At 40.0% G+C, this 26,961-nt stretch overlaps 1 protein-coding gene across 2 annotated transcripts in view; it reads right to left on the bottom strand.

Moving 5' to 3' along the window:
* cadpsa (Ca2+-dependent activator protein for secretion a) overlaps positions 1-26,961 on the bottom strand; it is a 129,960-nt gene that overhangs the window by 13,534 nt on the left and 89,465 nt on the right. Inside the window, exons 15-29 of one of the 2 annotated variants that reach the window (XM_053653133.1) lie at positions 26,553-26,654; positions 26,029-26,092; positions 25,693-25,816; positions 20,897-20,929; positions 17,895-18,001; positions 14,922-14,930; positions 13,339-13,495; positions 11,008-11,149; positions 10,393-10,545; positions 8,068-8,223; positions 7,106-7,253; positions 5,622-5,696; positions 4,490-4,573; positions 3,764-3,796; positions 2,691-2,798 (exon numbers count right to left, since the gene is read on the bottom strand). In XM_053653133.1, coding sequence (XP_053509108.1) covers positions 2,691-2,798; positions 3,764-3,796; positions 4,490-4,573; positions 5,622-5,696; positions 7,106-7,253; positions 8,068-8,223; positions 10,393-10,545; positions 11,008-11,149; positions 13,339-13,495; positions 14,922-14,930; positions 17,895-18,001; positions 20,897-20,929; positions 25,693-25,816; positions 26,029-26,092; positions 26,553-26,654 — 1,495 coding nt within the window. The remainder of the gene's footprint in view (positions 1-2,690; positions 2,799-3,763; positions 3,797-4,489; positions 4,574-5,621; positions 5,697-7,105; positions 7,254-8,067; positions 8,224-10,392; positions 10,546-11,007; positions 11,150-13,338; positions 13,496-14,921; positions 14,931-17,894; positions 18,002-20,896; positions 20,930-25,692; positions 25,817-26,028; positions 26,093-26,552; positions 26,655-26,961) is intronic. The other variant, XM_053653134.1, reaches the window with a different exon arrangement.

Below are 26,961 nucleotides of genomic sequence, written 5' to 3' on the forward strand. Positions count from 1 at the left end.
AATTAAAAGGCATTTAAAAGTATCAACAATCAAGAGAATCTGTTTTTTCATCTTTAGTCTTTTTATATATTCGGCCTTTCAATCAAACCTTTAGATCATGATACACATCGTGTATCAGAGAAAATGTCTAAAGTGTCGTGATATGGGATTTTTGTCATATTACCCGGACAAGGTACTCCATCCAATGGCGCTAATATAGCTAGCTAATACACTTCATTTAAAATAAACGTGCTAACGATATAAAGCGCGAGCCTGCTAACCTCACCAGGGACACGTATACAAGGATAAATAATATGTTCCGTGATGCTCCTGGTTGATTAATACTCAGTAAGTTACTCATTTTGGTATCAGTATTAGTGATGTACATGTACGTGGTCTGGAAAAAATAAATAGTACCGATGCATCCCTAATACAAACGCAGCAAAGAGACTCAAACTGATGTTAGTATCCTCAGCCACAATGAGCTAGCCTCGGAGCTAACATATTTCTCTATCTATATGTTTGCGCCGATATCACAGTCCTCACAACACGTCTCAGAGCAGCCATTTTGTTTTTAAAGCGCTCTAAACTGAAAAGGTAGGTTTTGAGTAAACACGGTTTTACCCGACAAACCGTCCCACACGCATGACAAAGGATTAGGAGCAGAAGGACGGCTCTGGTCATCGTTTCAGACAGTGTTCTCGATGTTCTCCCGCCCTCCGTCCCTCCCTTCTCGTTTACCTCTTAACTTAAGCCCTTAAGACAATAAGCTACAGGTCTGGAGGGTTTCTCTTTCTCCGTCCCTCACCGTGTCCTCCTTCCTTAACCGGAGATTTACTCCAGGGCAGAAAATGAGGAAGCACCCTTGACCTATTGTCTGAAGATTTCTCTTTATTCACTGGTCATTTCTTTTTGTTCTGAATGATATGATGAGAACGTACTGTTCTGTGGATTTGACATGCATTGTTCATGGATCTTAAATGATTTAGCTACAAATCATCACACCATTACCTAGTCGAAGTCTAGTTAGTCGAGCTGTGTTTAGTGTTTGAAATTCGCTCCTTTAGCCTTGCACTGGAACCCAACGTTCTGTCATTTATAGACATGAATAAAATTCACAACACGTCTGTAAATACTCTGTAACGTTACAACCACTGCGAACACTGGAAAACGGTGACAAAGCCGGAAGTAATGCGGATTACAAATCTAGTAACCGGAAGCTACTCGGACATGGGACGGCTCCATGCTAACAGCATGAATGATAAAAATCTGTCTGTCGATACTGAATTCTTAACTCATTTTTACTTCCCTCGTTTAGATCCAGTCTGACTATTTTACGATAGCACATGGACTAACTGATTCATGATGTCGAGTTAGACTGATCAAAAATAGAGTTCTTCCTCGGAGAGCGACTTTGGAAAAATGTATGGGCAACATTTTTTTTCCCTGCAAAAACGCACCAAGCAAAAAACTGTAAGGCAAAAGTCTAATGCCTGTGGTAGTTGAGATGTTAAAAAAATCAGCTCGTCCATATTTTCTTCAAGATTCTTTCCAGAACCTTCACACTACCTGTCCCTCAGTGGTGGAATGAACTTCCAAGCTCAATCCGGACAACAGAATCTGTCACCATCTTCAAAATACAGCTAAAGACCCACCTCTTCCGTGAGCACCCTAATTAACCCCTAAAATGTCAACCCCATATTATCCGAAAAAACATAAAGTAGATAAGTAAGTAAATGCAAACAAATGCGCGTTTTACATCCCGTGTCCTTTCCCCTTCGGTGAATTGTCAAAACCCTACATGCTATGATTAAACCGTAAATAAAATGTTCATGTTTGCAAATTACAAATCATCCCACATGGATCCAAGGGAGCAAAATTGATAGCGTACACTCTCTGTCGCCTGTCAATCGGGGCGACACTAGTCGATCGTGGGCATCTGTGAGCTTGTGTATGAGGAAGAGGGCTGATAGCTGTTTCCTCCGAGTGTGTTACGCTGCCCTGTGACGCAGCAGTTTGAAATTCCGATTCGGTGAGAGTTATTTCGCTCCAGAGCTCCAGTGCAAGGCTAAAGAAGCTAACGTCAGCCATCATGATACGTGGTCATCAAACGTCATCGAACATGTTTTGGCCGACGGACTACATCCAGTCGAAAATAGTCTACTTTTCTTAAAATCTTTTGCTTTCAATCTCGTTTATAACACTGACTCACCAAGGTCACGTCACATCCATATTCTGATTGAAGAATTAACACTATAAGCACTTGCACAATTTTTTTTTTTTGGGGGGGGGGGGGTTATAGGACGGTGTGACGGGTGGGGGTGGGGGGGTCGGGGGACTGAATTTTCCCTAAAACACATCATGAGTCTGAAAGGCGAACACAGAAAGGAGCAAAGAGCAAAATTAGCTTAAAAACAGCTTTTTTTTTTTTTTTTTTTTTCCCAGAGAGCAGCACACGAGAGAGAAAAGGGTTAAAGAGCAAGCACAGAGCAAAAAGGGAGGGGAAAAGAAAGCTGCAGACTCAGTCAAAGAGCAAAGAGACACTTAGAAAAGGCAGTTTTAATGAACAAGGGGAAGAGAGGAAGAGGAAGATGTAGGTCTCAAAACGTGACCTATCCCTCCTAGCTGGTTGTCGTGTCACACTTTACAGGACCTCCTCCTCTTTAGATGTTTCTTTTTCCAGAGGAGGAGCTAAAGCAGCATTTACTTACATCAAATAATCTTTCTATGTACATCTCCTCATTGACCTTATCCCGCAAGATGTCCTGAGCGTGGCGGACGAACGTCACGTAGGCGTCGGCTACATCCATGCCAGGTTTCTACAAAACACACAAACAGAGAAAGGGACATAAATAAATAAATTAAATATAATAATTATTAATAATAATAATAATAATAAAAACAAATGTTTGGCTTCAGTTAAATGAGCTGTCATGATCTGCAGGGAAAAGAATTAACAAAGTAGTATTAGCAATTACGGAGAAAATATGACTCTGGAAGTGTTAAGAGAAACGAGGACAATGTAAGATGGTGAACTCTTTTGTTTGCTTCGTCTCCACGCTAAATGAAATGTCTCCGTTCTGCCAGCGGGCATCAGAAGGTCATCAGAATTGGTAATTGTCAGTAGCTGCAAATTGAACTTACTTCACACCTCGGCAGATACTTTCGGGGGTGCAAATGAGCACTCTGTGTGTGTGTGTGTGTGTGTTTTTTTTCATACGTAATTTTATTTTATGCATTAAGCAAACAATTACCATGGAAACACAAAGCTCTTTCGCCCCGAGGGCACGAGAGAGATAGAGAGAGAGAGAGAAAGAGAGAGAGCGCATCGACAGGAATTGTTTTGTACCCTGAACATCTTGGCAGTTAAAGGAAGTGCCGTGATGCGATACTGAATGCAGGATGTAACGATTCGGACCCCACGGCAGCCTCACGACACACGCTTTTGTTGCACAACACACACATTGCACTGTCTGCTAGCAGAGAGCAAGAGAGAGAGAGCGAGTGAGAGAGAGGGAGAGAGAGGACCACATAGCCGGCCACGCCGCTCGCCTCACATGCATATGAATGGCCATTTGGAGGTAAGAGACAGCCATCTGTAGACCTCGCTGCTGCCAACAGACTGTCAGCTCATAATAATGAGCCCGTAATCAGTCAGGAAAGAAAACACGAACACTAATGAGGATGAGCTTAACGCACACTGTAGTGATAATACTAATGACGTGATGACAGTTAATGGCCAAATTTGAAAAGGTTTCAGGTGGGATGAGAAGAGCTCACTCACAGGTACATCCACGTATTTTGAGGCGGCTTTGACCTGCGATGGAGAGATAAATGAGAGGATCATTATGACCAGACTGACGCTAAAGGCCCAAATATGTATATGAATATGTAGGAACTGAGCTGATCCAGGATAAGTTCCTGTGTCCAGGCTTACAATAAAATCCCCACAGAGTTATTTCTCTAATTTCACCTGTACTATAGTAGACTGTTTTAAAAAAAACAGTACGCGAGTAAAGAAAAGAATAAATGTTAGATACTAAAATATAATGGACAAAAATTAATTCATGAAAGACGGCATGGAAGGAAGCAATAAATAAGTAGAACAATTAAGGAAGGAAGGAAAAAACAAACAAAGGACATTCTGTGCATTACTAAACATGCAAATGAACAATAGAACAAAATAAAAAATAAATAAATAAATAATGAATGGAGGAATGCAGAATAAACAAATAAATAAAGAAGGAATAGATGGATGGATGGATGGATGGATAAAAACAAGCACGCAAATAAAGTAAATAAGAAAAAGGAAGCTGAAAAACAAGTAAATAAAAGATTTAACCTGTGCAGAAAAAAATAAATAAAGGAAGGATGGATGGAAGGAAGGAAGGAAGGAAGGAGCAAATGAATAAATAAACAAATAAATAAAAGCCAACCTGTGCATTAATTTCATGAACATGGCATCATGTCTGAATGTGTATAGTGTGTATAATGCAGGAATTGTTCTTACAGTAAACGAGAGGAAGGAGGAGAACAGCGTGCCCTCATCGTACCGAGACAGTTTGGCCAGAACGCTCTCCAAAATCACCACAAACTGTAGAAAGGAGAAAACAAGAAACACGCAGGAGTCATGGATCTGGATTTAAAATATAAAATATATCATTCTCGATATAAATAATGAATCTATCTATCTATCTATCTATCTTTCTATCTATCTATCTATCTATTTATCTGTCTGTCTGTCTATCTATCTATTTATCCATCTATTCGTCCATCTATCTATCTATCTATCTATCTGTCTGTCTGTCTGTCTATCTATCTATCTATCTATCCGTCTATCTATCTATCTATCTGTCTATCTATCTATTTATCCGTCTATCTCTCTATTTATCCGTCTATCTATCCATTCATGTATCTATTCGTCCGTCCGTCAGTCTATCTATCTATCTATCCATCTATTTGTCCATCTATTCGTCCATCTATCTATCTATCTATCTCTCTATCTATCCATCCATCTATTCGTCCATCTATCTATCTGTCTGTCTATCTGTCCATCTATCTATCTATCTATCTATCTATCTATCCATCCATCTATTCGTCCATCTATCTATATGTCTGTCTATCTGTCCATCTATCTATCTATCTATCTATTTATCCATCTATCTATCCATTCATGTATCTATTCGTCCATCCTTCAGTCTATCTATCTATCTATCTGTCTGTATGTCTATCTATCTATCTATCATCCATCTATTTGTCCATCTATCTATCTATCTATCTGTCTGTCTGTCTGTCTGTCTATCTGTCCATCTATCTATCTATCTGTCTGTCTGTCTATCTATCTGTCTGTCTGTCTATCTATCTATCTATCCATCTATCCATGTATCTATCTATCTATCTATCTATCCATCCATCTATCCATGTATCTATCTATCTATCTATCTATCCATCTATCCATGTATCTGTCTATCTATCTATCTATCTATCTATCAATCCATCCATCCATGTATTTATTCGTCCGTCCGTCTATCTATCTATCTGCCCATCTGTCTGTCTATCTATCTATCTATCTATCATTATGAATTATGGTGATAAGTAGTAATAGTGTAAAACAGATGAAGTTTACTGATTTATTTTTGTACCTTTGCCACCAGTAAAGTAATCATCTCCTTCACCGTCTCCTCGATGAAGTTGTCGATTTGAGAGTGATACTGTCGCTGCGAAGGAAATTATTATTCATTAGAATGACTCCTATTAATCTGACTACTCCAAAGTGCATGTGAGACAATGGGAGAAGTAGGAACATGCCGTCCCCCTCGATATCACTGCTCTTAAACACTGATGGGCTGATGGGAGCTTTTCCACCCCGGGGCAAACGTGTAAACTATATCTCTTTGTCTTCTCACTAGCTGTGAAGAGGGCTTCTGGGTAATTAATTCAGTTCAGATCATTATTACCTGTCTGGAGATGTGGCGGCGATGCGAGGGCTCTCAGCTCTAACACATGTATATTCAGAAGCAGCTCTCACATATGGTAATGGAATCAAAACAATCGTCAGAGTGTCAGAGGAACGGGGAAAACTGCTACGATCGCTAATTATACATTTGGGAACCGGGAGTGAGATTTCAATTGAATTGTTAGACACACTTACCCAAACTTTCACAAGAGGAGAAAGATAGAGGAGACACATTTCATGGTGAAAACGCAGAACGTGGCAGAAGTCAAGGAAAACCGAAATGTGAGAACTTCGATTAAACTACAAGGTTTCCAAAGACGAGAGACTAAATACAGAACATTCACAAAAAGCACACAAGCATGAGTAAAATAATCCATCCGATATAAATGATGCGGGGTTTATTACAAACACAACTGGCAGAAGATTAAAACCATCCGCTCGTACTTTTAAAAAATGAAAAAATGGAGTGATAATAAGATGTAATGATGACTGATGGGCATCTGTGGGTGTGCATGAGTGTTAACAGACTGACTGGAGAGAACAGTCCTCAGCAGAAGGAAAGAGTAAAGAAGGAAGAATAAGGAAGGCATGAAAAAATGAGCAGATTTAGGGAAAAATACCAGGAGGAATGAGTACATAAACAAAAAGAAAAGAGGAAAAAGGAAGAAAGAAGAGGACAGTGAAGTATTAAAGAAGAAGGAAGGAAAGATGGGTGGAAATAAACAAATAAGGAAGGAAGAAGGACAGAAGGGAGGAAGGAAGGAAGAAAGGAAGGAAGAAGGACCGGAGGGAGGGAGAAAGTAGGAAGTAAAATGGGAAAGAAAAGGGGAGAGAATGAATAACGGTAAGAAGGAAAGAAGGGTGGAAGGAAGGATAGATGGGTGGATGGAAATAAATAAAGAAGGAAGGAAGGAAGGAAGGAAATGAAGAAGGAAAGCAGGAAGGAAGGCAGGGGGAAAGAAGATAAGAAAGATGGAAAGAAAGAAGGAGTGCATAGAGATAAAAGATAGGAGGAAGGAGTACTTAAATGGAAACAAAGAGGAAAAGGGAAGGAGGGAAAGAAAGAAAGAATGAAGATAGGAAAGAAAATCAAAAAATAAGTAAGAAAGGAGTAAGGAAGGTTGTGTGTGTGTGTGTGTGTGTGTGTGTGTGTGTGTGTGTGTTTGTTACCTCCTGGCCGAGTTCCATGGCACACAGTTTGGCAGACTGGGCTCTGGCGTCCACCATGACGTTAAACATGGTGCAGATGGACTGAGGGACGCGGAAGTCTGTGGTCCGACTGCTCTTCTGCAGCTTCACTTCAAACGCCACCCTCGTCCTGAGAGAGAGAGACAGGGAGAGAGAAACAGACAGACAGACAGAAAGAGACGGAAAGAGAGAGATACAGAAAGAGAGACAGACAGACAGGCAGACAGACAGAGAGGTACAGAAAGAGAAAGACGGACAGACAGACAGAGCGGTACAGAAAGAGAGAGACAGACAGGCAGACAGACAGAGAGACAGTCAGACAGAGAGAGAGAGAGAGAGAGAGACAGAAAAAGACAGATAGACCAAGAGGTACAGAAAGAGAGAGAAAATAGAGCGACACAGAAAGAGAGACAGACAGACAGAGAGACACAGAACGTGAGAGAGAGGCAGAGAGAGACACAAAAAGAGAGAGACAGGCAGACAGACAGAGAGACACAGAAAGAGAGAGACAGACAGAGAGACACAGACAGAGAGACGCAGAAAGAGAGAGACAGAGAAACCCAGAAAGAGAGAGACAGAGAGACCCAGAAAGAGAGAGACCCAGACAGAGAGACCCAGAAAGACAGACCCAGAAAGAGAGACCCAGAAAGACAGACCCAGAAAGACAGACCCAGACAGAGAGACCCAGAAAGAGAGCGACAGAAAGACAGAGACAGACAGAGAGACCCAGACAGAGAGACCCAGACAGAGAGACACAGACAGAGAGCGACAGAAAGACAGAGACAGACAGAGAGACCCAGACAGAGAGACCGAGACAGAGAGACACAGAAAGAGAGCGACAGAAAGACAGACAGACAGATAGAGAGAGACAGTGAAGGTGAGTGCGGTAGACTCAGTTAGAGCCACTGTGAGACTACATCAAACCAAGTCGTTGCATTTCGGACCTTTTCACGCACGACTCGATCATGTCGCTGGACATGAGTTTAAGTCTCATCTCCAGGTGTTTAGCGAACTCCTCCTCAGGCCAGTGCAGGTCTCTGATGAACGTCTGCAGAGCGTCCAGCTTCCAGAACAGATCCTCAGACGTCCCCGAACCGTTACTACACAAACCGACACGGTCAGTGCACACAGCGATCGACAACACACGTTAAGAAGGGCTTAGGGGTTAAAGGTCAAACCAGAAGGATAGTGAAGGAGTATAAATATGAGTGTGGGGTAATCTGGAAAAACCTGCCAGCCCAAAAAGACAAAAAATCTGGGTTTTTTTTTTCCCCCACCTATACCATTTTTACACCTCAGTTTTAAGAAATCATAAATATATTTCACGAAAATGTCGTCGAACTCAAAACATAGTCAAAAAAAAACAATCTAAAGAAGTCTCAAAATTTGTGAAGGGTGCCACACACACACACACAATTTAAATAGATACAAAATATATATTAGTTCCTAAAAAATAACCCTATAGCATGCCTGAACCCTCAACCTTCTGGGAAATAAAACCCGAGAGACACCATTTTTTTGTCCCCAAACCATGTTCATGCACATTGAGCTTAAAGATACAATACATTCGATCACTCTCTGTCACCTATTCATAGTAAAACTGGATAAAACTGGATTTTGTGGGTGCCAATGAAGACCTCTCCCTTTTTTACAGTGTTGATTGATTGATTGGTAATCTGTAGTCCTCGATAATCAATTATTACTCTACGCTGATATTCTTCGCACTTGAATGCGCCCATAAAGTTCAAATCGTATTCCCGACACAGCTCATTTGCATATAGTTACGCCCACAGAACTCTATAAAAGCTCAGGTGTACAGACAGCTAAGAGCACGGAATGAACAATCGGGGTGAAGTCTGAGAGACAGAAGTGGAAGTAATCCACGCAAATGATCCGATTCGGAGTCGATCGTGTTGTGGTACTCTGTTGTGTGTACTCTTCATTTTTACACACATTCAGGAACGCGTATAGCACACGGATGTTTTTCAGAATTGACCGCACTTTCACGTATACCAAATTTCTTGTGTAAACGCGCGTGCAAACGACTTACGAGCAAATCCGCTCGTATTCAGCTCGATAAACGAGGCCGGGTGTGTGATATAGCCTACTAAATGAATTAATATCGCAGCGCTATTGAATACTTGAATCTGATTGGTCAGAAGGTGTGCACTACTTTTTGTACACCCGCACAGATGAATGACAGATTTATATTAATGCGCTCTTCCTAGTATATTGTTGTTTCTATAGTAAAAACTCATTCACAGTGACATGTATGGTGGATGCTTTATATAATCTAAGACTAATAATAATAGATTTTTAATAAAACAAACAAACAAACAAAAAAAACATATTTGTTTAACATAGGAAAATGTGTAATCATTGATATGGTGATGTTTTGGAGACATTTATTTAACATTTACGGCCTTGCAACGTTTTCCAGCACAGGAAAGTCTTCTGAACCGAACCGTTTACGCTTTCCCGGTTTCTCAGTAAAATGACAAGTTTACTTTTTTTGTGTGAGTGAGAGAGAGAGAGAGCGAAAGCGAGAGAAAGAGAATAGGAGTTAATGAGCGAACGAATGGAAGTCCATCAATGCTATAATGCAGGTGCGGACGTTCCACAACTATCCATCATCTCGAATTATAAACCGTTAAAATGCACGACATGTTCTTTTTTTAAAAAATTAATGAAAGATTGTAATCCTTGGCAAATCACTCTGGTGTAACCGAAATAATACATTCATAACACATTCCTTATCTATGCGCCATATTAGGAACAAAGGAACTATAGTATGTGTGGAACCCGGAAATAGAGTAGACCACTAATAGAACCCAGCAGAACCCCTTTCAGCAAACTAGTGGGAAGGAGTGAACTGTCTCAAAGCTAAAAGAATTAGAGGAAAGTGGATGGGGAAAATGTAGCAAAAAAAAGTATATCAAAACACATGCAAGCTTTGGGCTGTTTTATAACTCTTTGGAAATCTTTCCTCCTTTAGCATGCTTGGAGCAGGAAATGAAGGTGCATATCATTTAAGCATCTTTAGTAGGACTAAAGCTAAGTTCCCATGCTGTGGCCTTGGGATGAACATAGATATAAAATATTTAAACCATGAATTAATGCAGTACGTAAATGTCTTTAATAAATAAAGTGAATTTGATGCCTGTAGTCTCTCAAATCAATGTAGTCTTTTTTTAAAAAAATTTTAAAAATCAACATTATTGTTATCCTAAGGCCACGTTTGCATGAATCAAAAAACCCTGGTTACACACTCTGCGTCCGATATGGCCGTCATCCAGCTGGGGGTGGAAAAGAGAGGTATTTGCACTGGTGGCAGATTAACTGACACCGGCAGATTTGGAACTTTGGGCATTTGGAGGTTCACAATTGGAAGGCTGACATTGGGCAGATTACTTGTTAAACTCCTGTGATAAAAGACAGACAGACAGACAAGAAAGGATTTTGTGGATGAGCAGAAAATAGAAAGAAATTAATAAAGAAGCAGTGTGAAGTGAGATGAAATCGCACAGTGTGACTTTATACTTTAAAAAGACCAAAAAAAAAAAAAAAATCAGATCAAGAAATACACAGGAAATGACAACGACAGTAAGAGAGCATGTTAAGATCGATACGATGGTTCGAGAGAAGGGGGAGAAGAAAAAAAAACGAGCAGAAAATAGACTTTAAACAGGTTTCAAGCAAGCGGGAGGATATTGATAACGGTGAGGGATCGGAGAAACAGTGCCGCATCCAAACGAACACATTACTTGAGAGTATCGAGGATAAGTGCGTCATCGAGATACCGAGTTCAACTAGCGGATTTATCGTCTATCACAAGTTCAGATGAAATACGACAAACAAAGTATAAACAGAGGAGGGTTTCTTACTTTACAGGCTCCCAGGACTCGCGCTCGAAGCCCCGGTGTATAGACTGGGCGATGGAGGACTCCATCAGGTCCACGTATCTCACCACTAGAGGAGCGTAGAGATCCTGCAGGTGCTTGTGGAATTTCCCGTTACACAGGTTATCTATAGAGGAGCAGAGACCACCATTTTAATCATCGTATACCTTTTCTGATCCGTTTTACCTGGATTTGAAACCATTCTGGAATAAACAAAATGTTTGCTAAGGAAACTACAGAAACTAAGTGCTAACTCTCTCGGTTTCTCTCTCTCTCTTGTTTAACTCAAGGTCGATCATGCACAGCAGGAGCCATGTTTGTTTGCTTCCCCCCGAATGCGCTCTTCCAATTAACCACTTGAGCTGAAGCGGTTGTCCACTTGGCCGCATGTCATGCTCTGTTTTAGTCCTCATTAGCAGCTTGAACGGCGTCTTGCTTTAGCGCCTGCCTGGTAGCATATAAGCTAAGCTGAAAGCCCTACAGGCAACGTGCAGTGACCTTTCAGATGCAGCAAACCCTGAGGTGGAGAATGCACTTGTTCGTTTTCATGGCTAGAGATGGAGAATTGCAGGAAGGCTGAGGAGAACACCAACTCTTTGGAATTTTTGGATCTGAACAAGACTTCAAATTAAGTAACGTATTCCAGTTATAACACTTCACATTAATAACACTCTGTTATAAGTGACTCAAGCCTAAGTAAATCTTTAAAATAGGCTTATTACAACGGGCATCAGCTGAGCTGTTTTCAGCAATTTTGACATAGACAGTTCTCATGACGTTCTATAACATACGTCAAACCAGAGTGTCATGAGTGCAATCTTATGTCAACAAAACAGATGGAATAAGCCATTAGAAATGTTTATGCAGGTGTATGTCACTTAAAGCCTTATATAGGTGCCGTGTAGCCCTATGAACACTTAAGTCCTTAAGTAAAGTGTTGCTTATCATTAAATCCAACTGCACAATACAATTGGTTGATATTCTTTTCACTATCCTTTGATATTAGATTGCAGCCCAACACCAGCTCAGTTGCCTGTTCGCACAAGTATTGTATTTATTTATACATTTATTTAGTAAATGAACTAGTAAGAAACAAATCCCTCCCCCTCTTGTTTTCTCGTCTCTTTTTCCACACACCGCCGTTTCATATTGAGAACACGTTACCAGACAACAACCTGTCAAGCTGTGCAAAAATTCCAGCGTTATAATTAGTGCGCTAGAGTGGATGAAGCGGATGGGCTCAGCACCACGGACAGCTCCCTGTTCGCTCCAGATCATTAGTGATGTAAGATGGCCTCCAGGCGTCCGTGCTCTCCTACGCCACGTCCGCCATTAATGTAGGAGTTATTATTAACACTACACATGATGGGAGTTTAACAGTCCATTTGGAATTTCATTTTTCACTTGATAGTTTATCACTGGCTTCTATGCGTCGCATAAGGATTCAACCCATCTCGAACATTTCCATGTTGTAGTGTGGAAACGAAATGGACGTCATTTGGATTGTATGGCATGAACATATGCAAAAGAGTCTGTAATGTCGAAGTGGGTGGAAAAATAAATGTAGTTTGCAAAATTAGTTCAAATTAACAAATTGAAAACTTGTGATTGCATAAGTATTCACCCCCCTTCATAGAAAAGAGTGCATAATGTTGAAGTGTTGGGGAGTCTGGTCGGTTTCACCCAGTTTGCATTGACCTAATTTCCATTCGGCGCTTTTATGAACCGCTATCTATCTGAGTCATTGGTCCTGGTGCAATCAGAATTCACATAAATTAGTTTAAATTACTTGTATTGAGATCTCGTCCGCTGTGATGTGATCTCAATATGAATACACCTGGAATTCCTGGAAGGTTCTAGCTCTTCGGCCTAACAACAAGGTCAAAGAGCTATCCAAGTATAGTATTAAGCATCAATCTGGATTTAGTTACAAAAATAATAATCTTACAGATCCCACAGAATGGAATTAAATCCATTGTTGTTACTACAGTGCATGGTAGCTCAGTGAGTAAAGCACTGGGCAGAATGTCATGAGTTCAACCGAGCCGTCACCCTTGAGGCCCAGTTGTATCCTGTCTCACTTGTAACTCACTTTGGATAAAAGTGTCAGCCAAAGGAGGTAAATGTTAATGTGATTTAAAAAACGGAAAGAATATGTAACTCTACCTAGAGATATTTTCACAACCAAACTCGGATCGGTACTTTTCCTCAACTTTATCTCTTTAATGTTGTGCAAATCGTGCACTCTACCAGTCAATACGCCCTAAACAGGGGCTAGAATAGTGTAGGATAGACGAAAACATCTGGAGTTCTTACAGTCGAGCCGCAGGTAGTCGTTCAGCAGCTGGAAGAGAGGAAAACTGTCCCAGCTGTCTGGAGGTTGGACTTCCAGCGCTGCGTCCATGTCCACAGCGTAGAGGGAAAGAAACGTCTCTGCATGTTCCACCATGAGGTCAGACCACCATGCAAATGCCTGCAGAGTGTAGGATGGATGATGGTGTACGTATGATTGACAGGCATTCGATAAGGAATAAAACACGTGCCGACATTCTGCTATAGGATAATAAGCAATATTGTGGATTATCTTTCTTATAACAGAATGCTTATGACAACGGAAACTAGTTTTTCTCTTGGGATTGGTACACACCATCAGTCTCCAAAGATCTATAAAAAGCCTCTACGTCTCACTTTGTAGAACTTGTGCCATATTTTATGAATCCCTGTAGACTTATGACAGCTTTGAAACAGCTATATCACAGGCAGTCACGGCTTTCGGCATTAACACACACACACACACACACTGTTGGCCCATAGAGACCAGAGTGAGATCTCAGAAGGGTGAGGAATATGTAGAAATGTCTCCTTTCGAGTTAAAAGTGTCAACGGCTTAGACACACCTTACATGCTTCTGCAGAGGAGGAGACAACGGTGAAATGCTATGACACTTCTATGCACACTTTGTTGATGTGAATGTGTACGTGCATGCACCCCGGAAGTGCCCTTTTGGCTCAGAAAAATTCCCATCATGCAGCAGATTCAGTCTCCAGCGCCAGGATATTCAGAAATGTATTCAGAATTTACACTGAAAACGAATAGATTTTTTTCATTCATTTTCGCACTAGTTGCTTTGGTGGAAACGACATGGCCGAGATTGCTCTGCTGCTGATAAGAATGATCTGCTGTCACGACATGTCTTGCACGTCTTGCAAAAAAAAAAAAAAAAAAACATGTCGGATGAATGAAAGGGTTATGTAGGGGGTCATTTACACAGCGTTCGTTTTAGATGCTTTGCAGGAAAGAAAAGAAAACTCGACACCAACGTGAGCGTGGTCTGCTAATTACCTGGTGCATGTACAGCAAGTCAATAAATGAAGATAAATCGAGAGTTAGTACTGGAACATGGTACATCATGGTGATGGGCTGCACCAGGTTGGAGCAGAAGAACACCGTAAAATCTGCAGTGTTGATTTCCCTCCTCTAGAATCCGATTGCAATGTTTCTGTGGCGCTAGAATGACTGTAATTACAGGAGGAGAAGTCAACACTTGTGATTTTACTGCCCAGAGCAAAAGAAGGGGAAGGGGGGGCGTTGGGAGGGTTGTGCAAGACGACGTCTATGAAAATGAGCTCGGTTTCATTTTCAGAGGGCTCGTCAGGAGCCGCTTCAGGGCAGCAGAAGCAGCCGTCCGTCTGGCACTCGTGCCCACGCAAGCAGTTTGGTTAATGCCCCAGAATACAACAGGAATTACTTCTATATAGAAGAGGGTGGGTTTGGGGAGAGGGGTAGGAGAGGAGGGGGAATATAAACCCTTCGTCCAAAGCTAGGGAAGTAGTGGGCATGCAGGGGAGGAGATGGGTTTGAAGGGGTCATGGGGGCTCTTCTTAGACCTTTTAACATACCTCTTTACCCTTTCGCATGTGTCCAGGCAACCCGACAAACAGCGAGAGAACACAATTAAGGTTACTGATCATCTCTGTAATTCATGACAAGCTAACAATCATGTTTGGGCTTTAAGTGTAAAGACATTCTTTTTTTTTCTTCTCCAAATGAAGGCAGTTTCCAGTAATAATGAGGATTAAAGCTATTAGGGGTGAAACAGCATGAAAGCCCATTGTTAGTGATTAGTCTTTTATCGTTAATTAATGTTTAGCCATGTGAATTCTTTTTTTTTATTTTTTTTAATTGATTTTTTCTAGTTTATCAAAATAGCGTTTAGCCATTTATCTGATTTTCGTCTCGTATAGTAGTTTGGTAGTATTATACTTTATGGTATGTCATAGAGTATAGTATTTTGTTAAGAAATAAATAATAAAAAAAAGAATAAAAACAAAGAAATAAAAAAGAAAAGAAATGAAATTGAACAAACCAATAAAACAAAAGCAAATATATAAAATCAGTAAAAAAAAAATCGAATTAAAGCAAAGAATGTCATTATTTGTACTACTATAGCACTAAATTAACAGTATACCTATGTCTGTTAGCATGGTACACTTTTTTTTTTTTTTTTTTAAAAAGGTAAAATCTAGAACTCTACAATCATTGTGTGTAATGTTTTTATCTGGGAAAACCTATGACCTTTTCACAAGAGGCTCCAAGTAGAATCCTTTCACAAAGCTTGAATAACCACCTTAAAAACCCTGGAGGTTTCTTTTTTCTTTCTCTTTTTCCAAGAGTGCATACTACCAAATCGACATACCATCGCACCCCTAAAAGCAAGAATGGGAAAACGATAGATGATACTCTTCTGATGTTTCATTACACCAAAAGTATCTCATAACATTTTGTACATGCATCCAGCGCTCAAAAATGGCAGGAGAACATGCTTTTCCTTCTGGAGCATCGTATCAGACCTGTAGTCTTTCCCAAAGCAAGACGACGGTTACTACTCATGAATATTTCAGTAAGCATACACTGTTGCTCAACCCATTTTTGAGGAAATAAAAACAAATCATAAGAAATAATAAGATGGCTTGAATCATCGGATCGTTGTACATTAAGAGCACAATGAGACCGTGATGTGTGAGAGAAATAAATGCTGCGACTGGTTATATTTTAGCGAGGCCGAAGTCCTGAAGTTTCACAGCACTTTAAAAGATGTTATAATTGAATCATTTAAATGTTTTAATAACAGTCCGAACGGCTGTGAAGTGTTGTGGACCTTCAGGAACACTTGAGTCGGACTGATTTGCGCTCACAGGAAGCATGCAGCAGTGAGTTATGGTACTGGTCGATTTAAAAGAAAAATAAAAATAAAAAAACGTACCAGAGTTACACAAATTCAGCGTCTGTTCGGGAAAACGGTTTGCATTTGATGAACATTTAAGCAACAAATCGTCTTCAGTATCAAGTCAGCAGCTCTACAGAATCAAAAGACTGTCAATTCATTCAGAAAGGAATAAATATCTCGAATGTGTGTTGCACTGAAGGATGTTTGCCTAGTGGGAAATGATACGGTGCGTTCCCCTCGCAGGAAACCAGGAACCTTTTCAGGAACTCTAGGCGTATTTCTACCAAAGGAGTCTTCTTGTAATTCACGCTGGCCAGGAACTACTGCGGTGGGATTTTCTGTACTGAATTTCAACTGATCGTTCAAGTGGCAGATAAAAAATAAAATAAATAAAACTTTGCATTGAGTATCTATTTTACATGTTTGTTTTTTTTAATGGCAACAACAACAACAACAAAAAAAATGGTCTCAAAGAGCTCTAATTGTGGAAAGTAACCGAGTACAATTACTTACAAATACATTTCTAAAGAAAAATGTTTTCTACTCACTAGAGTTCAATACATTTCTCACTGTAGCATCAGACAGCTTCAAGGATCTAAAATCCTAAGAAATTTCACCTTTAACAGATACGTAACCATTATATTGAGACTAGCTATTAGCATTCGGCTAGCATTGGCAGAGTTATTAAATACGATGCTAGCTAATGTGAGAGATTAGGAATAAAGGTGTTGTTAGTTAGACTTAGCTACTGTTTTCTTATGTCCCTTGGTAAATTAAAGAAGCACTAATTTACCACCAGGAACTAAAATCAGTGTGTAATTTGAAGCGGATATCATCGTGTGCTTTTTACTTGAGGTAAATTTAAGAGGGTATACTTTTCTACTTTAACCTGAGTGAAGAATTTAAAGATTTACCACACTATTTATTTAAGTTTATACCTTTCTACTTTGACTTGAGTTAAAAAAAAAAACAAAAAAAAAAACAACTTGGCTACTTTTATCACCTCCGATGTAAACACCAGTGTCTCGCTAATATGCTTATGCCATTTCTTTCTGTTTGTCCTCAGTTGCTATTTGTATCGTTCATAAGCCGGACTTCTAACCATCGCTAGACAGTCGAGTACTATTTTTTTTATTATTTAAATAATGCCAAGACACACGAAGCCAACATTTCATTTGACTAAAATTGCAAACAAACAAATACAACGTTTTCAGTTAGCTTGATGCTACAAACATGCGACGGAATCGTGATTACTTGTCAATAAATTCTTTAAATACGTCTTTTGGTTTTATTACAGTGACAGGCCATGATTTCGTGTTTCAAAATCTAGCCCAAGATACGTTTCACAATCTGTTGAGTCATGGCTTTAAGGAGTTCTTTAGGAATTCTCGTTCAGGAAAGTCCGGAAAATTCCAGAAACTCGGTGGAAATGCACCTTTAGAGAATGATCTGTAACTCCATACCAGTTACCGTCCTGAGCCTGACCCTGTATCGGCTTGTGATTTTAGAAAGGAAAAAAAGAGAAAAGAAATGTTTTATTTATGATTTATAGTAGTGAGAGCCTGTGGATGTGCATAAGTTTGTGCACTCTTGTGACTATATGTACTGTATTTTTGACACCGAGCACGTTATGTGTGAAACTCACCTCTGCGTGATGCTCCTCGTTCTGTTGCAGCACCTCGATGACCAGCTCGGCCAGGCGGAGAGTGTCCTCCAGTTTTTTGGCAGGCGTAATTAAGCGGCCTACATTCTCTGAGGCACAAGGGCAAAACTATTAACAGGACACAGACGTAACGCACACACGCACACATACACACACACACCTAAAACCTTCCTTCTGGCTATTCTTCTATAACTGCAGCTACTGTACGCTTGAGACCACTGTCTACGTAAAAATTTGAAATCAATAGAATTTCACAATCAACATTTCTTTAAAATCCTGACAATTCTCTAAAATACAAGCAGTGAGGTATGTCTAATTTAAAATTGCAATATGCATTAACCCTTTCATGCACGGTCCGGTCTCTGGTATATGCCTCTGGTATACTTGTTCAATTGTTCTACACAAAATCCCAAATTATTTATACTACAATTAACATCTTTAGGTTAAAAAAAAAAAAAAAAAAAAAGTTTACAAAAAACCCACTGTCCTTTTCAACAGTCCTAAACTACATATAAGGTTTGTCAGGACTGTTGCAATATTTTGTTAAAAATGAATAAATTGTATCATTATTAATGATTTTAAAAATTATATTTAAATTTATTAAGTAAAAAAATCTTAAAATATAGTAATTATTAATTATTTTATATATTAATATTAAGTAAAAACAAATCTAAAAGCAAAAAAAAAAAAAAAAAGAAAAGAAAAGAGAAAAATGTCAAATGGGTTTTTACATAATTTATGCAGAAAAGGGTTAATTTTATTACCTATTCACTTGTGTTATTTTAAAAAGCTGAAAATCTCAAATCTAATGCTCTTTCCAAAAAATGATCAGATTTTGTCATAAAGAAAAATGCAAAGTGTAATGAGTCAAATTAAAGCAGAAAAAAAAAAAAAAAAAGTATGTTACAGTTATCATGCAGAATGCTCGGCACGTGCAGGAAGCTGTGCTCGCTAATCTCTTCACTCTGTTTCTCGCTAATAATCAGCCCTTCATCTGCATCTCACTTCTAAAATGAAATAAAGTCCGGGAGTGTTAAGGTTAAAGTTACTGCTCCCTGATGAATGCTTTTTTTTTTTTTTTTTTTTATTAAAAAAACTCTTGTATTTTTAAGCAGAATGGTTACACATAAGACACCGAGCATTATGGGAATGTTCCATCTAATGAGATCCAACATCATGGAGGTGGTGTTGCAAAGTAAATAGACATTAATGAACAAAGAGGTCAATGACGGATTGTTAATATGGTAATAAGACCAGGGTATTGACTGAGAAGAGTGATTGTGGAAACCTAACTGAGCACACACTCACCAGCCACTTTAATAGGAACACCCATACACCTGCTCATTCATGCAATTATTTCCATGCACAAACCCCTTCAGATAACAGGTGGAGAGCTTTAGTTAATGCTCACATCAAACAGAATGAGGTCAGGTTTGAGTATTTCAGAAACACTTTTTTCATCGCTACAGTTTTTCCAATCTGTGGGGGAATCTGTACTCACTGTAGCCTCAGAGTCTTGTTCTTGACGGACAGAAGTGGGACTCAATGTGGTCTTCTGCTATTGTAGCCCATCGGCGTCAAGGTTCAGCGTGTTGTGGTGCTTTTCAGCTTAACACGGTTGTAAAGAGATGATATTTGAGTTGCCAGAGCCTCCTCGTCCGCTTGAACCAGACGCTCGCTGGATGTTTTTTTGTTTTCCGCACCATTCGGTGCAAAGTCTCGAAACTGTTTCTATTTCTGAAATACTCAACCCAACCAATCTAGTCACGTTTCCCCCATGCTGATTTTCGATGTGAGCATTAACTGACGCTCTCGACCTGTATCCGCATGATTTTATGCATCACGCTGCTGGATGAACTAGGTGTTCCTATTAAACTGCCTGCTGAGTGTATATTTATGCGTCACACTGTTTTGCGAACCCGTTTCGTGATCCAGTTCTGCTTGAACGAAACGAAACGAACAGAAACGTCAGTGTTTGGTGTCCTTGTTAACGTGTGATTTTTAAGAACACCGATATGACCAAATCCTCACTCTTCTCAGCCAATGAGTCTCCATCACAGAATCCACTCCACATACTGCCGACTTTCCAGTTAACCCTTTAACCGTCCACCTGGCCTTGTAAAGAGCCCTGAATTGGATTCTAGACTCAAACTGGTTCTGGTTCAAAGGGTTAAAATGAAAGCGTGATCCGTAGTACAAAACACCTTCAGACCTAGTGCAGAAGAAATGCCTTGCTGTGCCAAATCGGGTATTTCACACACAACAGAGAGGGGTGATGAAGAAGCAGATTTCACGCAGATCTATTTCTAGCATGAAGTGACTTGAATATGAACGCTAAATAAAATGACCCAATTTGCAGATTACGCAAAGGCACCTTCCTTGTTTTTAACATTTTTTTTTTTTTAAAGGAATGCACAGGAGCATATGATTTAATTCTACAAGTTTGATGTAGAATTAAATTGTTACAGCCTGGTTTTACTTAGTATATAATACAATGCTGTGAATAAGTATTCACCCCCCTAACTGCTTTGCACTATTTTTGCTTAATTGTCACACTGCATGGTTTGAAGAATATGTCATTTTAGACAAAGGGAACATGAAAAAACAAATTTTTTTTTTGGGGGGGGGGGGGGGGGGGGGCAATACTTTTTTTTTTACAGCACTGTAGAACTACTGTCTAAGATTAGTTTTCATTACAGGGCTGTACATGTTAAAGTTAAAGGGATGAAGCAGTATCATGGTTTGAGACATTCCCTCCCATCCCCTATGATTTTAATCAGTTTCTTTTACTCTAGCTATTTGATTTTTTATCTGTAAACATTTAGAGATGGGGAACTAGCGGAGGTTAGCATAACACCATCGCAGCATTGCTGTGGCTTTTTCAGGCAGTGCTCGAGCAACGCTGTGAGCTGGTTATGTCCAAGTCTGGACAGGGAATGCTCCTTTTTTTTTTTTTTAGTAGTTAGTCAAACAAAAGGGTTCACCTGGATCCTTCTGATCCTTCTGAGATTTCTCAACTAGAGAACAAAGAGAATAAAAGAGAGAAAGAGGGGAGGAAAAAGGGTAGGAGGAAAAGGGTAGAAGAAGAGAGATAGTCAGCCGCCGTTCCATTTTCAGAGGCTAAAGTCGGAGGATAAGAGAGACAGGGCAAGAGAAGACAGACAGAATAACAGAGAAAGAGTAGAAGGTCGCCTGAAGACAAACCTTGACCCGTGGTGCTTTTCAGAGGTGAGAATACAGAAAAGAGATTGACGCTTAACGACATTAACGTACTGATGTGAGACAGACAGTGATACCAAACGGTAGACCGTGAAGACACACAGTAAAAAAACAAACAAGAAAAAAGCAAACAAAAAGCAACTGTAGTCATGGTTTGAACACACGGACAGACCCGATGTGTAGGCATATATAAAAAACCTCTAGATCTTTGAGTTCTCCTAGTTCAGTCCCCTGAGCGAACCGGTGTGCAGGTTTCATACAGTACCTGACCTCTGTCGAAAAGCTTGTGACATGGCTGAGGTGCGAAGGTGGGAAGTCAAAACAGAAGCAAAAGTAAAAATGCATTCAAATCGCAACAGACAGGAAATGCACAAGTCAGCAAGAGGAACCAAAAAATAAATAAATAAAAAGCTAACAGATATAGCGCCAGAAGCTCCAAACAAACACGGGAGACTGATAGAGGTGGACGGACTGACTGGCTGAATATTTAACGCTCGACTCAGCCAGACAAGGAGAGTTTGTTTTTTTATTTATAAAAAAAAAAAAAGGCAAGCAAAAAGAGTGGCAGGATGTTATTGGTCAGAGGGTTGGAGTGTGGAAAAGCCAGGTGAGGTGCTGACAGTGATGAGGAAAGGCAGGAGAATAGGCATGGACTGGTGGAGGATGAGGGCAGGTACTCACGAATGGTTAAATCCATCACTTGTGACGCCAAGCAGTAGACAGGATGCTCATACATTTCTCTCTTTTTCCCTACAAAAGAGGACCGGGCATGCAAGAGCAGGGGTCAGAGGAAAGACAGACAGAGAGAAAGAGAATGGGAGAGGAATTCTCCATGCATGTGTGATAGAGGCTCTAAGGGATTTTAAGAAGGTCTGAGTGGTGAGGTTTGGTGTTGGAACTTTCAATTGATGCTGGTTTAAAGGAATACTTCAACTTCCACAGAACGCTAATAATAACCGGAGGTTAGCAGGCGGTGTTTCACAAAAAACAATCATGCTAACTTGGCTTTGATTCATAGTTGGTAGAACGTTGCTACGCTTTCGGAATTTGAAGCTCATCCTGCAACCTAAGGGTGTTTTTACACCTTGGCGAATGTGAATCGGAACGAAATTTGATACTTTTGATTCATTCGCTATTTGGTTTGGTTTGTTTTGATAAAAAGAAATAGGAAAAAAGGTGAACAAACCCTCACTAGGTGCATGTAATCAAATCCATCTCCTGAGCATGGAGATCATGGATCAGTCTAGCAGGGGAAAAAAAGCTTCAGCTCAAATGGATTCACTTCCTGCACCCGAGTTGATTCAGAGTCGAATCGATTTTCTCACTGCAATTAAACCACGCTAGAGTTTGTTTGGATCGGAACCGAGACCATCCCGCTGAAACACTCTTGGACCAGTTGTTTTGAGTTCTAATCACATCATCAAGTTTGCTGATGACACTACAAAGTTGTGGGCCTCATCAGCAACAATGATGATCCAGCGTACAGGGAGGAGGTGAACCAGGTGTAGAGACAACAATCTATCTCTTAATGTTGATAAGACTAAAGAGATAATTGCCGACTTCAGGAGAACCCAAGCGGACCACTCACCGCTGCACATCAATGGAACAACCGTGGAGAGTGTCAAAAGCTCCAAGTTTCTTGGTGTGCACATGACTGAGGACCTCTCCTGGACTTAAAACACCACCTGCCTAGTCAAGAAGGCCCAGCAGCATGTCCACTTCCTGTGGTGGCTGAAAAAAGCCAAACTCCACACTCCAAACCCCTCCCATCCTCACCTCCTTCTACAGAGGGATGATTGAAAGCGTCCTGACCAGCTGTCTCATTGTGTGGTACGGGAACTACACAGCCTTCGACCGTAAGACTCTACAGAGGATTTTGAGGACAGCTGAAAAGATCATCAGGGTCTCTCTACCCACCATCGACACCTCCTTCAACAACCACTGCATCCGCAAAAGCCACCTGTATCGCAGATGACCCCTGTCACGCTTTTCATGGACTATTCACCCTCCTGGCATCTGGCAGAATGTACAGGAGCATCCATGCCACCACAGGCAGACTCCGCAACAGTTTCTTCCCTGAGGCAGTCAGATTACTCAAAACCCTGCTGCCTCCCAATGCTCACCTGGGCTAACCGCACTAATCCTAGCCACCAGTGCACATGCCCTAACCCAGTAAGACTCAGTACTACTGCACACTGCACTTTACATAGCTGCATCCATCACTCTATACTATGGAACTGCTACATTTCATAATAGCTTATAGTTTACAGTCCATGTTTACAGTTTACAGTCCATGTTCACAGTTTACAGTTTACAGTCCATGTTTACGGTTTACAGTCCATGTTCACAGTTTACAGTTTACAGTCCATGTTCACAGTTTACAGTTTACAGTCCATGTTTACAGTTTACAGTCCATGTTTACGGTTTAAGTCCATGTTCACAGTTTACAGTTTACAGTCCATGTTTAGGGTTTACAGTCCATGTTCACAGTTTACAGTCCATGTTTACAGTTTACAGTCCATGTTCACAGTTTACAGTCCATGTTCACAGTTTACAGTTTACAGTCCATGTTTAGGGTTTACAGTCCATGTTCACAGTTTACAGTCCATGTTTACAGTTTACAGTCCATGTTCACAGTTTACAGTTTACAGTCCATGTTTACAGTTTACAGTCCATGTTCACAGTTTACAGTTTATGTTTAGGGTTTACAGTCCATGTTCACAGTTTACAGTCCATGTTCACAGTTTACAGTCCATGTTTAGGGCTTACAGTCCATGTTCACAGTTTACAGTTTACAGTCCATGTTTACAGTTTACAGTTTACAGTCCATGTTTACAGTTTACAGTCCATGTTTAGGGTTTACAGTCCATGTTCACAGTTTACAGTTTACAGTCCATGTTTAGGGTTTACAGTCCATGTTCACAGTTTACAGTCCATGTTTACAGTTTACAGTCCATGTTCACAGTTTACAGTTTACAGTCCATGTTCACAGTTTACAGTCCATGTTCACAGTTTACAGTCCATGTTTACAGTTTACAGTCCATGTTCACAGTTTACAGTTTACAGTCCATGTTTACAGTTTACAGTTTACAGTCCATGTTTACAGTTTACAGTCCATGTTTAGGGTTTACAGTCCATGTTCACAGTTTACAGTTTACAGTCCATGTTTAGGGTTTACAGTCCATGTTCACAGTTTACAGTCCATGTTTACAGTTTACAGTTTATGTTTACAGTTTACAGTCCATGTTCACAGTTTACAGTCCATGTTTACAGTTTACAGTCCATGTTCACAGTTTAGTTTATAGTCCATGTTCACAGTTTACAGTTTACAGTCCATGTTTACAGTTTACAGTCCATGTTTACAGTCCATGTTCCGTTTATCTATTGTCCTGTGTATTTATTGTTTTGCACTCGTCTCACACTGTTGTGCATTTGCACTTTATGTAGTCTTGCGTATTGTTCCGTGTTGCACCGGAATGAGCGTCATTTCGTTCCAATGTATACAAGCTATATAGAGGAATGACAGTAAAAACCCACTCGACTTGACCTGACCTAAAGCCTGCAAGTCCTGCTTTAGAGTTGATAGAAAGTATGAAAAACCGTGAAACTATGGAAAACAGCTTTGTCCAACTAAATATGTTGAAGATATTTGCACAATATTTTCACCAATACAGAGCCAGTGGTTTAGCCAATTAGTTGACAAGAAGCACTTATACTGTACACTGTTGTATTGAGATTTTTGTAACACAAGAGTCTGGAACCAGCAGAAAAGCCAGAGGGAAACCCAGGCAAAGGAAAAGTACAAAGTGAGAGAGAGAGAGAGAGAGAGATAGAGAGAGAGAGAGAGAGAGGGAGGAACTGTGGAAACGGAGGGATATAAAAACCCGGGTTAAGGAGGAGTAAGAAGCAGGGTTCATAACCAGGTGTTAGCTGGAGGAGGAAAACAACAACAACAACAACAACAGGTTTTTTGTTTTTGTTTTTTTGTTTTGTTTTTTACATCTTTTCGACACCTGGTAGAGGAAAGAGGTGAGAGGCTGACAGAAGGCAGCGGGGAGGATTTCAGAGAGGGGGGATTGAATGCATTTTTACTTACAGTACAACTTGGATATAATTTAAGCATCACCGTAGAGAACACAACAGGTGCAGACTGGGAGAGAATCACTTAGCACGGTTTATAAAACAAGCCATAGAGCAAGCCTCATAAGTATTATACAATTAAAAAATACTGTCTTTTTAACAAGATTCTTGAAATCTTTCCACTGAATCCATTCTCCAAGACTCGTTCACCTCAGCATCGGCACTCGGACGGCAAAATCGGGTTACTTCCAGCACCAAAATGTTTTGTCTACGACTGGGTCGACTCAAGTTTAAATAAGACTCGAACGGTGCAGGAATGGGGAAGTGGATCAAAATTATTGTTAATCTCAATTACCTCAAAAAGCAATAAAAACACTCAGTAAAAATTCAGTTTCAGCAATATTCACAGTAACACGTCTATTAAAGGGATATCACACCACGTCTGCTACTTGCACCTGTCACTAATGTGTATTTCTTTTACCTTCTACTTTGGCGTACTCAGATAAACGCTGGTAGTTTATCAGTGCCGCCTGTTCCAGACATTTCCTGATCACGGCCTTCACCTCCTCCTGGGGAACCGGAGTTACGATGTCCTTCATCAACACCTGGCAACCCACACGGACACATACAGGCAAATATACAGTTCTGTCTGCACAATTACTTTGCGATTTATGCTAACGAGATTCCGGCAACAATTTCAGCGGCACAAACAGAACGTGCAGTTTTACAGTAAATATGATGACGAGTGGAAACTGATGATCTTTAACACCAGAACATATTTAGCGGTGAATTATTTCTGTTGCTGAAGATGACGCACCCTTTCCAGCAGAGAGAGAGTTGCCTTCAGTGCCCCCTCTGGCCGTCCAAACGGAAAACAGTACCTTTAGAATGCGCGAGAGAAAAGAAATACAAGATTTAAAGTAAATAAATAAACAAACAAACAAACAAACAAACATATAAATACTACTACTACTAATAACTTCATATTTAGTAATAATGATTAATAATAATAATAATAATAATAATAAACTAATAGGTTTGTATACAATTATTGAATAAAGACATTTTATTCACATTCCATTTTTAATGAATAAATTATAATAAAAATAAAATTAGAATTTACAACCTAGAAATGTATAAATCCAATCACAAATTTAATTTATAAATGAAATACAAGCAAAAATATTTGGTTTATTTCTAGGAGATATAATATATAGATACAACTAATATGAATACTCTAACTGTATCTTTTATAAATAATTTAAAAAAAAAAAAAAGACCTATCATTAATTAAGCATTTAAATCATTTATTTGCTGATGGATTTATTCCTAGCCGTGTACCTGAAATGTGTGATCTGGTTTTCGAGCAACACTCGTAGTCGTTCTTTTATCTCCTCGAAGCGTTCGCGTTCCTCCACTGTGACAGTGCCGATTCCATCAGGCCTGAGGCGACACATACGCACACACACACACACACACACACACACACACACACACACACACACACACACACACGAGTTAGCACTGCCACTCTGCTGGCTGAGGTTACAAAGGTCACAGACATTTACACGGGGTGGTATGTAGGGTCACATGAAACCAGCAAACAAACACACACACACACACACACACACACTTATGATGACACTATTATAAAGAACTTCCATTTCAGCTATTGTGTGTGTGTGTGTGTGTGTGTGTGTGTGTGTGTGTATGTGTGTGTGTGTGTGTATATGTGTATGTGTGTGTGTAT

This window comes from Ictalurus furcatus, chromosome 21 (assembly GCF_023375685.1).
Source record: "Ictalurus furcatus strain D&B chromosome 21, Billie_1.0, whole genome shotgun sequence".
In the NCBI taxonomy this organism is placed as follows: domain Eukaryota; kingdom Metazoa; phylum Chordata; class Actinopteri; order Siluriformes; family Ictaluridae; genus Ictalurus; species Ictalurus furcatus.